Consider the following 14,082-nt stretch of genomic DNA (forward strand, 5'->3'; position numbering starts at 1 on the left):
CCGAAATAGCCAAGTGACAGGTGGATGTGGGTCATGGCCCTAGTCATGTCTCCATTAGGACACCCCTAAAGAATGGCAAGAAGACGGAGGCATCAGCTCAGCTCCTGCTCCCTGGCTCCGCAGATGAATAGTACAGTGTTGGCAATACAGACTACCTCCCCAGGAACGATGCCAGACTGACCTCGGATGACTCAATCCATTAGCGCAGGTGTTCCCAAGAACGCCTCTCCTGCTCCATAGAAGAAGACTGCATCCTTTTTAAAAAAAATCTCTAGCCCATTTATCCTGGAAGACTTCAAAAGCAGAGCTTCTCAGTTTGTAGGGTGCCTAGGAATCACCTGGAAGTCTTGCTAGGAGGCACATATTGATTCAGCAGCTCTGGGGCCCTCTGGGTTCTACACCCCTACAAACCCTCAGCGGTCCTGATGCTCTAGGTCCACAGATCATACTTGGAGTGGCAAGAGTTTGAAACTTCTTTTCCTGATTGGCTGCAGGATGATGGCCCAGGCACTTGGCCTTTTCAATTCTAAGGCTCTGGTTGGAACAAGTGGATCCAGCGGGTCTGAATCCAAGGCAATGTGATCCATGTCTATGAAGAAGGAGGCTGCAGGATGAGGGCAGGGAGGTAAGCAGGAGTGAGAACCGGGTAGCCACTAGAAGGCTGAGAGAGGGCACCAGTTCAGGATGGTTTAGAGTGGAGGTGGCAGGCCCTAGGGCTGCTTGGATGTGTAGGGAAGGATGTGTTTGGAGAACTGCTGTCTCCAGCTGAGGAGACTGAGACTCTCCTGCTCAGTGCCGAGTCTCATCCTGGGCACCTGCACATCATTACCTCCATTCTCTTAAGTAATACATAATATCCTCACTGATTATTGTATAAATTTTAATTCTGGTTGTCATGGCTACATATGGTTAAAATACTGTAAGACCCTTTCTCCCTGAAGGGGGAAGAGGAACCAAGGGATCGGATGGAATGGAAAGAGGGGACCTGGGGATCCCTGGGTGGCTCAGCGGTTTAGCTCCTGCCTTCAGCCCAAGGCGTGATCCTGGAGTCCCGGGATCCAGTCCTGCATCAGGCTCCCTGCATGAAGCCTGCTTCTCCCTCTGCCTGTGTCTCTGCCTCTCTCTCTGTGCCTCTCATGAATAAATAAATAAAATCTTTATAAAAAAAAAAAAAAGGAAAGAGGGGACCATTTGAGTCCCTACTACACACCAATGTCCGAGATAGAACATTGCCATAGCAAGGCTCATTTGATTCTCTGCAAAGGAATCTGCAAAGGAGGTAGCCTAAGTAGCATTTTGCCAGATGGGAAGGAGGCTGGGAGAGGGGAATTACCTCGCCCACAGTCACAAACCAGTACGCAGAGGAGCTGGAAATGGAGCCCAGGCACCCAGAGGGAGCATGTCAATTTTGGGGGAAAGGGAAGAGTGTGTGTGGGGAGGGGGATGCACAATGGCCAAGTGGAGTGATGGGATCTGGTAGGGGCTCTGAGGATTGGTTTGCCTGCCCTACACAGCTCCTGCAAATGGGGTTTGACCCTCACCCATAAAGGATATGGGGAAGTGGAACCTCAAGAATGAAAGGGATTGAAATCAAGTTCAGATCTCAGATGGGACAGCAAGCAAACTCCTGCTGAGTAGAGATGGAATGTGAGCAGCATATGAAAACAAGGTCATGGGACAAACAGGTTAAAGTTGAACCCATCTAGTAGGGACACTTGACTCTTTTTAGAAAGCCCTTGTACTGCTCTGGCTGAATTCTTAAGATTTGCAGCTCAGGAATTTCATGATTTTTATACTACACGTTATTTTCTGTGCTTTCCTCTCCCCAATTCTCCACTTTATGTTTCACATGTTCCTTTTAATTTTGTTTTTTAAAAAAGATTTTATTTATTAGAGAGAGAGTGCACAAGCAGGAGGAGGGGCAGGGGCAGAGGGAGAGAGAGAAGCAAGTTCCTCACAGAGCAGAGAGCCAAAAGTGGGGCTCAATCCCAGGACCCCAGGATCATGACCTGAGCAGAAGGCAGATGCCCAAACCTACAGAGCTACAGGCACCCCTATCAGTTAAGTTCCTTTTAGAAAGGCTGACTTTGTGGTGCCTTGGTGGCTCTGTGAGTTAAGCATTCAACTCTTGATTTCAGCTCAGATCGTGATCTCCAGGTTGTGAGATTGAGCCCTGCACAGGGGCTTAACATTCTCTCTCTTCCTCTCTCTCTCTACCCCTCTCCCTCTGCTTGACCTTTCTCTCTCTCTCTCTCTCTCTCTCACAACAACAACAATGACAACAACAAAAGGCTGACCTTGTTGGAGGATTTGATGTTCAACTACTAGGTAAATCATAGGATCGTGGTCCATCCAGTTTCACCCCAGAACCTCAGGTCTCCATATATGCTGCTTCTTGGGTCTTGTTGGGGATGTCTCATATGCACCTTAAATGGACATGTCCTTGGTGACCTCATTCAGCCACCTGATCTTCCTCTGGTGCTACCATCTACCCTGTTGTTCTTCCAGAAACCTCCTCCATATGCCCTCATGTAATTGATCCCTACCCTGTTGATATGGCTCCCTAGATCTCTCTGTAGTACTTCTCTCCCTCCCCACCTCACAACTGTAATGGAGACCACCATCATTTTTTTCTCACCTGGGTTCCTATAACAGCCTTCCTGCTGGTTTCTCTGCCTTCATGCTGAGACTCCAATACATTCCCGGTACCACAGCAAGCACTGAGCAAGATGTGGTCTCTTTCTGCAGCATAGTAAACATGACAGACCTAGACACTCTTAACAATGTACTCTTAAGAATGTGATGGGCAGGTTCAGTCTTGAGAGACCATCAAAGGCTTCCTGAGTTGTCACCTGAGTGTAGCCAGGAAGGATGAGTGGGAGTGAATGGCGAGAAGGCAGGAAATGCTTCTGTCATAGCTTTAGAACTTTCCTCTTAAGCAGACAGGCCCCTGGTGACATATATGCCCCGAGTCCTTTCCTCTGCTGGATACTCAATTTACAAATTAATTTCTACTGAGCTTGCCCCACTGCCACTCATCTTTGCCATCATACTTCCCTCAGCTCAGATTTCTTTTGCCTGGGTCTAAATATCTGAATCTTCTCTAGTGGGAGAAACGACAACCCAATAGAATGGGAATCTCAAATACATGTCCTCAGGAGGGAGAAGCACTCATGAAATGGGTGGAACTGATTGCACGTATGCCTCCGGTACCCACATCCACCTCACCTGCTGACACTATTCCCTATGTGTTATTAGCACTGTTAACCAAATACGTTTGCTTCTCCAGGTTCATGGGAGCATTGCTCCTACTACACTTCCTTGCCACCTTGTGACTTGCTAGTGAAATTAGAGTGGAAATGACATGAATTATTCCTAGGTCAAAACTTTGAGAATTAGTGCTTGGTTTGCCTCATCCTCATTTCCTGCCTTCAGGGTTGAGGAGGCAACATGTCCAGTTGGAGCTGCCTGTGTCACCATGGACAACAGAGCTGCTGCTGACCCCCAATGGACATATTTCACGATTGAGAAATAAACTTTTGGTCAAACCACTGAGACCTGGGGATAGTTTGTTATTACAGTGAAACCTAACTGATCCTGTTATATCTGGTCAAATCAAGGTGTGGGTGGGGGACACCAAAGCCTTTATCCCTCTTGGGTATTCAGCAACCTGAGTCTTGAAGTCCATCAAAGTTCCCACCCTCCTGCCCAAGGAGGGTTGGAAGATTTCCCATTATGGTTGGAAGATTTCCCTTAGGTTGGAAGATTTCCCATTATGGTGGGGACCTTGCATTCTCCTTCTAAGTTATATAGTCATTTTGATTCACTCTAAATTCAAAATAAAGTCACAGAAATAAAACATGAAAGCTTTTGCTGAGCTACTCAAAAATGTAGTCTAGATACCTTACACATGTCCTAGTAACCAATGCATGTCCAAAAGGAATCCACTGATGAATCTCCCTTTCCCCATGAGCAAAATGTCAGCTTCTGCCCCCTATCAGCCCTGACCCTGGTAGGCAAATTTCAGAGGTCCTAGATTGTAGGCCCATTTGTGCCACCTGGTAGTAAGTGACCTTGGACACATTACCTCTCAGAATCCCAGTTCCTTTATCTGTAAAATGGTGATAATAATAAAAGCCATGTCACCGAAAGAAAAGGAAAGTAACATTTGCACTTGCCGTATTATCACTCTGCAGACAGAACGATAGTAATGTATGTGGAAGTGATTTCAAAAGGGAAAGCTCTATGCAAACATTAGCTGATAATATTTTTAACCAATACATGACCAGAGAAGAAACACATCCCCAATCAAACTTCCCAATGCCTTCAATCTTTAAAACCAAGCCCAGGCGTGCACATGGGTGTGTATTTACATTTCTGGAAAACGTTCCATAGTACAAAGCTCCTTCAAACAGGGCAAACTGCTTATTAGCTAAAGAGAAGGAGCAGGGTCGAGCATCTCAGAGGACGTTAGTCACATGCGATCATTTGCAGGTTCCGCAAACAACCAGCAGTGTTGATTCCACGAAGTGACTTCCAGAAGAACCACAGGGCACATCCAACACAACTTCCTGTGCTCTTGGCCGGGTGCTGAATCAACCGCAATTCCTCAGTGGAGCTGGAAGTCAGCCCCACCTCCATCCCCAACCAGGGAAACGCCCCCTGCCAACCCTGCAGTGCCTGCAGTCCACTGGGCTTGTTTCCTTCGCAACGGGATTTCCCTTTCTAACCCTTGGGGCAGCTGCGGCAGCCAGGTCCTGACCTCACGGAGCAGTGGCCTAAAAAGGCTCAGTCGTCGGTCGCTGGGGGTGGAGCCCGCCACGCCAATTAATAAAAGGAGCGTCTCTAGGTCTACCTCCTCTAAGCGCCTCCGGCCTGATCCTGGCCGCTGCCTGGGTGCTGAACTTGCTTCTCGACCGCTTCCAAAAGTCCAGTGCTTCTCAAACTTCAGAGGGCATCACCCGAAGGGCTTGTTAAAACTCAGCGCTGGGCCCCACCCCATTTCTGCTTGAGTAGGTTTAGGGTGGGGCCGAGAGTTTGCATTTCTAACAAGTTCCCAAGGTGTTGGTGATGCTGCGCCTGGGGACCAGTGTTAGCGAACCACTGCCTCTAGCTTAATGCTGCTGCTGCCAGACAGAGCCGCTCGCTGGGCACCACCACTGTTCCAGCTGTTCCAAGTCGAGTGGTGTGTGAGGAAGGAGTAACCCGGCAGTGCCGGAGGCTGCAGACCCAAGAAGGCCCACTGGAAAAAACCCTTGGAAGCCTGTGGGTCTTTGGTGTCACTGGGATACGTCATTGATCAGGTTCTACTGACCTCCTTTCTTCATTCGACACATATTGATCGAGTGCTAGGTCTAGGATTACAAAGGTGAAAAGACAAGGTTCCGGCCCTCCAGGAGCTCATAGTAATGGGGAGGGGAATGTGCAAACAATTACAATGCTGATAAGATAACTGTTGCAAAGGGAGGGTGCATTAAACTTTGGGGGGGGGGGGGAGAGGTGAGGCTCTGGAATCCGAGGGTCTGGAACAAGTTTTATGGAAGGACTGGCATTTATGCTGAGACTTGTAGGATGAGTGGGAATTTGGCAGGTAGGAGGAGTAGCTGGAAGCGGGAAGGGGGTGGTGAAGTGGGAAGGGGTTTCCCTAGGTACAAGGAATGAGCAGATGAGACTGCCGAAGTTCGGGGTTCCAGAGGGAGAAGCAGTTGGGAAAAACACAGGCAGGTGTCGGGCTGGGCCTGGTTTCCCTCCCACCTCTCTGGCTGCTCCTTCTCAATCTCTTTGGCTGGCCCCTTGTCAGCTGCTGTCCCTCAGGAGCTGGTGTTCCCTGGGCTTCTGTCCTGGCTGCCTTTGCCTCTCATTCTGCGTGTCCACTACCAATGCGCTCCTCCACACCCGGGGCCTCACTTAGACTGTGCTTTGCAATGGGGCCCATGTGTGTTTCCAGCCCAGGCTTCACCTCCTCAATTCTACATGGATGGCTCTATAACTCTCTCCTCCTGCACTCTGTCTTGGTGAATGGTACCAGCATCCACCTAGCTAGCTAAGCCAGGATTTTTTTTTTTAAGATTTTATTTATTTATTCATGAGAGACACACAGAGAAAGACAGAGACATAGGCAGAGGGAGAAGCAGGGTCCCTGTGGGAAGCCTGATGTGGGACTTGATCCCACGACCCTGGGATCTCAACGTGATCAGAAGGCAGATGCTCAACCACTGAGTCACCTAAGTGTCCCCAAGTCAGAGGATTCTGTGAAACAACCCCCTCATAGGTAGCTGGTGGAAACTACTTTGGCACGGTAAATTGCTCTGAATACAGAAGGAAAGGTGCCGGCCTTAAATTCTGAATCTACCATTTACTAGCTGAGTGACCTTGGGCAAGCTACTTAATCTTTCTGTTTATCTGTAAAATGAGTTTAATGATACCACCTACTTCACTTGGTTGTTCTACGGATACAGATACGACAATAGCTGTTCTCATTTATTATGCCCTATGAAGAAAAAAAGAAGGAACTGATTTGAGGTAGCATTGTCCCAAAAGCCCTTGGCCAAGTACTTGGATTCTCTCAGAGATGGTACCTTGTCCAAGGTCACTCTGCTAATAAATACCACAGTGGGGTCTGGAACCCAGAATTCGCTGTCCCTAAGCCACATTCTTCACCCCATTGTCATACTAGATTGTGTAACAAACAGGGAAATGCTTATGGTATAATGTTAAGTGAAAACAGGGCCGCAAATTGCAGAGTGCATACAATCATGTTATTAAAAAAAAAAAAAAAGGCAACTAATCTACAAATAGAAAAGGCTAGATGAAAAAAAAAAGGCTAGAAGGAAATATAGCATATGGTTAAATGTGGTTGTATTTGGGTGATGTTTGTCTTCTAATTCTCTGTGTATTCTACATTTTCTCTAATATGTATAACTTTTATTAAAATGAAATTATTTAAAACATCGACAATTTCAAGTCCACAACCTGTTCTTCTGTTTGATTGAAAATTACACCAAGTATCTCTTTTCGGTTCTAGACTTACTTCCCTGAACAGAAACTCTTTAGTCCTCTCAAACACCCGGGTAGGAACTAGGTCTTGCAGCCATGTTCCGCACCCACCCACAGCTGACAACCTGGCCAGTGGTGCAGGCTGTCAGAAAAGAAAAAGGCCTGCGAGGAGGGAAGTTCCAGGCAGAACCCCGGCTTTTCCTCCAGTCTAGGGCTTTCTGGACAGCGCTACTTGAGATCAGTTACTTTTTTTGTTTCTTCTAAATAGCCCGCCGAATGCTCTTTTTCCAGTTCTGGCTGAGTTGTTAGCTTCAGCGGGTCGGGGATGATTGCCAGGCACCTGGCTCCCTGAGCACCGCCCAAACTGGTCAGGCCAGTCCGCCCCATGGTTGTTTCTGCCAGGACTTGCCCGCGCGCCAGTGTGTGTGTGTGTGTTAGAGACCCACCCTTCTCCCCAGCAACCCAGGTAGGTGGAAGGCAGCTGCGGGCACCAGCCTGGCAGTCAGGCCAGATGGGTGGAGCTGAACTAATATAACCTGGAATTTCAACTTGGCCTGAACAACAGGTGAGGGGGAAAAAAAAAAAAGCAGCAGCGAGAACGGGCAGTTTGGCAACTTGGAAATATTCTTGTGCCTTGCTCCTTGTCCTTTGCCTGGAAAATAGCCCAGGGTGACTTTCCAAAGTGTCTGCACTGGCTAATGGGGCTTGGCTGCGCCACGGCCCCCCTGGAGGCTCCCCAGCCCCTCCTGAACGCTGTCCTCCGCGTTACCCTCCGCGACGCGCCCGTTCCCCCTCCTCTGGGAGGCAGGGCGGGGGTATCGGATTAGTCTTTGTTTTCGACGCGAAAGAGCCGAGCGCGGCGCGGGGGAGGCTCGCGATGGCACGGCCCTGGGGTCCGCCTGAGTAGGGCGCTCGGCCGTGGCCCTCGCCAGGGTGCCCCGCGGCCGGCCCGCAGCCTCGGCCCCCGGTGCCCCCTCCTTGCCGGCCAGGCTGACTCGGTACGCACACGCGCGATGTCCCCCATTGTCCTGCCTCGGAATCCGCGAGCGGCAGCCGGGAGGGGGGGTCAGTCGGGCCCGGGCTCGCGGCTCCCGGGGGCTCCGGGCCGCCCCACGTCGCTCGGGCCCGCAGGGAGCGGCAGGAAGCGGGGACCCCGGGGCCGGCGCGGCCGAGGGCCTAGGCTGGGAGGTCCGCGTGCCCCACCCCGCGCGGCCCGCCTCGCCCGCCGGGGCTGCAGAAGCGCCGGAGGGCCGGGGCCGCTGGCCCGAAGCGGGCGGCCGGGTCCTGGGAGGGCCGGCGCGGGCGCGGGGAGGTCCTGCAGGTGCAAAGGCGCGGCGGCCGGGCCGGGCCCGCCGCCACCGCTCGCCGGCCGCCCGCCCCGTCCCCCCCTCCCCCTCCCCCCCGCGGGAGCTCCCCCCTCGCGCAGCCCCGGGCCCGGCGGAGGGGGCGGCGGGGCCGGCGGGGCTCGGCGGGGCCGCACGTGCGCGCCCTCCCGGGCGGGGGAGTCCCCGGGCGAGCACGTGCCGCGGCGCGCGGGGGGCGGGGAGTCCCGCGGACGCCTTCATTGCTGCTGCTGCTGCCGCCGCGGCCGCCGCTGCCTCTTCCTTCCTCCTGCGCCGTCCCCTCCTCGGCCCGGGCGGGGGGCTCCGCGCGCAGAGCTCGGCCGGGCCAGGCGCTCCGAGAGGCGGGCGCCCCAGGCGGCGGCGGCGGCGGCCGCGGCGCGGGCCGGGAAACTTTGCCCCTTTGTGCGCTCCGCCCCGGAGGCGGCGGGCAGGTCGGTGCAGTCGGTGCCTTTCCGGCTCCGGGGTGGGGGAGGGGCGGCGGGGAGGCGTGGGGGGCCCGGCCGGGCGGGGGAGGGGACGGCCCGGGGGCCGGCCGGGGGGCCGCTACTTTGTTGCGGGGGACGGGGCGTGGGTGCTACGGGTCACAGTGTAGCGGAGCCGGGCGGGGGCGGCGGGGCGGGGCGGGGGCTGCGGAGCCGCCGGAGCCGAGCGGCCGAGGCCCCAGAACAAAGGAGCCCGAGCGGCGGCGCGCGCGCGGCCCGGCCCGAGCTGGAGCGCGCCCCCTTCTCCGCGCCCCTCGGCGGAGCGGGCCGCCCTCCCCGGGTCTGGCCGGCGGGCGGGGGGCGCGGCGGGGCGGCCGGCGGGGGCCACCGGGCGCGCCCCGGCCCAGGCCGCTTGCGTGCGGGGGGCGCTCGGGCAGCAGCGCCGAGGGAAGCTCTCCGCAAACTTTATTTTGAAAGCTCTGCTCCCTTGGGGAGGCCCGGCGACCTCCAGTGAGGGGTGTGTGTGGGAATTTTGGTGAAACTCTCCCAAGCCCGTGGGGTGGGGTAGAGGACAACTTGCTTGGAAATCTCACCTGGATCACCCCTTCAGATCCGTGGGGCGGGTTCCCCCGCTGATGGGATCGCCCCACCAGGCGCTCACAGGCCTTCTGGCCCAGGCGGGGGGCGGGCGCTGGTGCGCCCTGCCAGAGGTTCTGGGCAGGACTTCATTTGAGCAAGCCCTTTCTCTTCCCCCATTTTCTCTTTTTCCAGAAGCAGGAAGAGGTAACATGTGAAAGTTGTCGCCGAGCCTCCAGTGATGCGCTTCCCCTTTTTCTGTCTCTGTTTTAGGCAGCGCTGCCTTCTCCATCATCCGGCCCCCCCCACCCCCCCGCCCCCGGAGGAGAAGTACCAGGAGAAACTCCTCACCCTGCCCAGCCCCCACCACACACCCACCTGCTTACCTCATGCCTGGGTCCAGGGCGGGTGAGGGTGAAGAACCCACCCAGCCAAGATGATCCCTTCTCTGGGGACCGCCGCTGGCGTCCTGCCCCAGATCCTGGGCCCCAGCAGATGGGAGAGTGGCCCCCAACTGAGCCCTATCAGACTGCTTCAGAGGAGGTGAAGAGGCGCCCATCCTGGAGACTGGAGCTACCTGCCTTCACCCTTGTGCACTCTTGACTGTTTTAGGAAAGAAGGACCCAGTGGTGGCCTTGGCAGGCGGCGGGAGGCCGGACCGTGGCTCCGCTCCGGCACCTATGCCCCTACCTCTGGCAGCATCATGAGCCAGTTTCAGGTGCCCCTGGCAGTCCAGCCGGACCTGCCAGGCCTTTATGACTTCCCTCAGGGCCAGGTGATGGTAGGGGGTTTCCAGGGGCCTGGGCTCCCAATGGCTGGGAGTGAGCCCCAACTCCGAGGCGGTGGAGATGGGCGAAAGAAGCGAAAGCGGTGTGGTACTTGTGAGCCCTGCCGGCGGCTAGAAAACTGCGGGGCTTGTACCAGCTGCACCAACCGCCGCACGCACCAGATCTGCAAACTGCGCAAGTGTGAGGTGCTGAAGAAGAAAGTGGGGCTTCTCAAGGAGGTAAGCTGGCCCTGGCTTGGCTACCCCGCCCTTTACACCAAGGCGCTGTACTCACAGGGTCTTGTTAGAGACCATCAAGCCCGTTCTTTCGTTTGGATCCTTTTGGTCTTTGAATGGGGCCGTGGGTAGGAGCCGGCTTGCTTGCGCGCATTTGCCGGGCTGACAGTTTGTACGAGAGTGCCCAGGGGGCTGGGGTCTCCGGTTAGCACTCTCATCGCTGATGTTTGCATTTGATGCAGGACCTATCCAGCCTTAGTTCTAGGAGGTTTTTGTTTTTTGTTTTTTGCCTTTTTTTGTCCTGCTTGAAGCCTCAGATGTATTTCAAGGTCACACCAATGCTTGGGTGATATGGGGAATGATGGATTTGGAAAGGAAGATTTGGGGTGATGGCGTGGTTTTGTGCTGCCTTGATGGAATGGAATGTTTCGTTTCCTGGAGCCTTTTTTTTTGGGTACCATCATTCTCAGAAAGAGGGCAGGAGAGCCATTTGGAACTGGAAATTTAATGACAGCTCATGATTTGGGTTCCCCTACCGGACTGAGGTACTTCTGGAGGTCAAAGACTTTTCTTTATCTCTGTGTTCTCGGGACCTGGCTCGGTTCCTTGATGTGTAGTTGGCACTCGGAGACCGGGTGAAAGAATGAATGAATGCCTGTGCCTTTGAGACACTGTCAGGCGCTGGGAAGAGTACTCCCTTTATTTGGAATAGGGGGACAGAGGGAGGAAAGGAGGAGTGGGGATGAGATGAGAGGGGGAAGTGGAGAGGTAGTGACCCTGCATTGGGTCTTTCCCATCTTTCCCTTCTATTCTGATGGCGGGCTGCCAGCACGAGGTTGGTGGCAGCCTCGATAGCCGAGAGTTGGCAGAAGTAGGGACGAGTGAAGTGGCGCAGCTTGGGAGGAGCGGTGTAGCAGCTGAGGTCTCTCCAGGCAGCGGAACCCGCGCTGGACAGAGCCGGAGGCCTGCGCTGTGTCTGCGGGGCGCCTGCGCTCTGCCACTGATTTGTCCAAGGGCTCAGACAGCTCGGGCCCCCTCTCTGGGCCTGTCTTCTCCCTGGGGAAATGGAGGGGTTGTGCTTGATGGCCTTTGAAGCCTTTTCCAGCGGGGCTGGGAGCTGCTACGCTTCTGAGGGCTAGGGCACCTGTGGCTTCCATGGGCTGGCGGCTGGCGCTCGGGATTTCCCTGACCGCTGAGCGCCCAGCTGTGCGGTGAGCGTGGTGGGGCTGTGGTCCTGTGGCCGAGAAGAAAGCTGCAAGTGTTGGGGGCAGGGAGGTGGGTGTTGCTGGGATGTTTTTTTTGCCCCCTTTTACCTTTTTCTTGTCCATTCCTGGTGGAAGTTGCATATCGTGCATGGCCCAGGACCACAGACTCTGTGCTCTATTTCCCTGGTCTCTGGCTGGAGCAGACATCTGGATCATATGCACAGCTCCCCACCCTAGCCTGGAAGACGGTGTCCAGCCGCTGTATGTTGCAGGTGTTGTGGGGAGTTGGCATCCTGCTGGCCTAGGGCCCTTCGGTCATTTCTGAAAGGGCGGGGGAGTAGGGGTAGGCTTCACTCCTGGGCATGATGATATCTTGTGTGTTGGTGTAAGGAAGATGTGCCTAGACGACTTTTAAAGCTTGGTTCCACTGCTTGCTTCCTTCAGGCATTCACCCCCCTTCTCACCCCTCAGTTTCACTCCATTTCTCCCATGATCAAACCGGAGGAGGAAGGGGGCTGAGCTTTCTAAGCTGGATATTCCTGGAACCAGTGGCCCTGGTGAACCATGTTTGAGCTTTTCTTATGGTGGTACCGATTCAGCATACCTTAGTGAAAGGGGCAGGGAGTAAGGCCAAGGTCCCGTCATCCTTGTACAGAAGCTGCTGGCCTGGGCTGTTGGGTGATCATGGTTAAGATACACGGATCTGGCTTGGCTGAGGCATAGAGACAGCCCTGCTGAGAGATCTATATATGCTGGTGGACCTCGCTGTGGCTGGCTGCCCCTCTAGGCCCCCAGGGTCTGTGGCTGGTGGCCCAAGGTGTTCCAGGACAGAAGGTCCACATACTGGTGTGTAGACCAGTGGTGGCCCACAACAAAGCTCTCCCAGTTTCTAGAGAAACAATGAAAAGGGGGCAATGGAGTGAACAAACTTTTTCTGACCTGCTTTAAGGATAGGTTCCTTTCTATTTGATGTTCAAAATGTGCTTTCTTTTACAAAATGAAGATGCTGATAGAAAGTAGACCTATTTTTTAAAAGTCTTGACTTGATAAAATACAAGATGGTAATAAGTATTTCTAGATTTATGACTTTCTTTTTATTGGTCCATGAAAGCTGAAAGCAGGGGAACCACTGTCCAGGCTACACTGCATTTAATGACTGTATCCCTGGAGTAGTCACAGAGCTGAGAAACGCCCAGAGAGGCTCTGTGATTGAGCCGGAGAACCAGCCCAGCATTTACCAGCCCCAAGGGGACTCCTGGGACCTTAACCATTAGATTTGAGCAGCCGTGTAGCAGACATCCTGGGATTGGGGAGGTTGGGAAAGGGGGAGACATGTTACTGGCATCTGAGGATTTTTTTTTTGACTCTGGAATAGAATTTTAGAGTTTGGCCCTGGTTTTTCAGGTGAGACAAGCACAGCATCCAGGAGTCTCTTGAGAACCAATCCATTTCCTTACATCCTGCTCCTGGGCATTTCTTCTCCTAGGCACCTTTTTCTTCCATCCTGTCTCCACCTCCACCTGCTGCCTTTGAGCTGACAGCTGCTTTGTGTCATTCTGTAAGGGGGGAGCATTATCTTGGGTATCCCATCTTTCTTCCCTGCTCCTCATTCTGTTTTGCAGTGTGTGTCTATATGTGTGGAGGGGGAGGTGCTGTGGAGCCCCTTCACTCAGAAAAGAAGTTCAGCATTTTAAGACTAGAGATAGCTCCCAGGGATGCGTCCTCCCACCAGAGCCAGGTGATTGCTTCTCTGGGACCAGAAGTGAGGTAATCCACCTTGATGTGGTTCATTCTTGTACGTGGCAGGAAGGATTTACATCCCAGGCTGATGTTCAAGGCTGTTAGTGTTCCTTCCCATTCTTTTTGCCTGAGTTTTGGCTTATAGTACAAGAAGATGCTTACTTAGTAAAGTAAGGTTTGGTGGGGGTAAGGACAAAGTAGGCCTCAGACCCCAGAGTAAGCATTGTGCTTCTTACTGTGTTATCAGTTTCTTGCTCATTCTCTCTCTCTCTCTCTCTCTCTCTCTCTCTCTCTTTTTAAGATTTTATTTATTCATGAGAGACACAGAGAGGGGCAGAGACACAGGCAGAGGGAGAAGTAGGCTCCATGCAGGGAGCCTGATGCGGGACTCAATCTCGGGACTCCAGGATCATGCCTTGGGCTGAAGGCAGGCACTAAACCGTTGAGCCACCCAGGTATCATCCTCCTCCTCCTTTCTTCTTCTTTTCCTCCTCCTTTCTTCTTCTTTTCCTCCTCCTTTCTTCTTCTTCTCCTCCTTTCTTCTTCTGTAGGCTTCACATCCAGCATAGAGCCGAAAGCAGGGCTTGAACTCACGACTCAGATCATGACCTGAGCTGAGATCAAGAGTTGACACTTAACCAACTGAGCCACCCAGGTGCCTCCTGAGCATTGGTTTCTTATATGTCAGATGGAGTAATTCTTCTCTGCAGGGTTGTTGTGAGGATTAATGGCGATTAAAATATGCATAATGTTGGGCACTTAGTAGTTGATCAATAGACAGGGACAAAACCTTCCTA

The 14,082-nt window shown here is 53.6% G+C and overlaps 1 protein-coding gene across 1 annotated transcript in view; it reads left to right on the forward strand.

Moving 5' to 3' along the window:
- Positions 1-8,649: 8,649 nt before the first annotated feature.
- Positions 8,650-14,082, forward strand: part of TET3 (tet methylcytosine dioxygenase 3) — a 104,971-nt gene continuing 99,538 nt past the window's right edge. The window contains exons 1-2 of the mRNA XM_072766942.1: positions 8,650-8,770; positions 9,611-10,343. Of these exons, the coding sequence (XP_072623043.1) occupies positions 10,041-10,343 (303 nt within the window). The 5' untranslated portion in view covers positions 8,650-8,770; positions 9,611-10,040. The remainder of the gene's footprint in view (positions 8,771-9,610; positions 10,344-14,082) is intronic.

This window comes from Vulpes vulpes, chromosome 8 (assembly GCF_048418805.1).
Source record: "Vulpes vulpes isolate BD-2025 chromosome 8, VulVul3, whole genome shotgun sequence".
NCBI classification, from domain to species: domain Eukaryota; kingdom Metazoa; phylum Chordata; class Mammalia; order Carnivora; family Canidae; genus Vulpes; species Vulpes vulpes.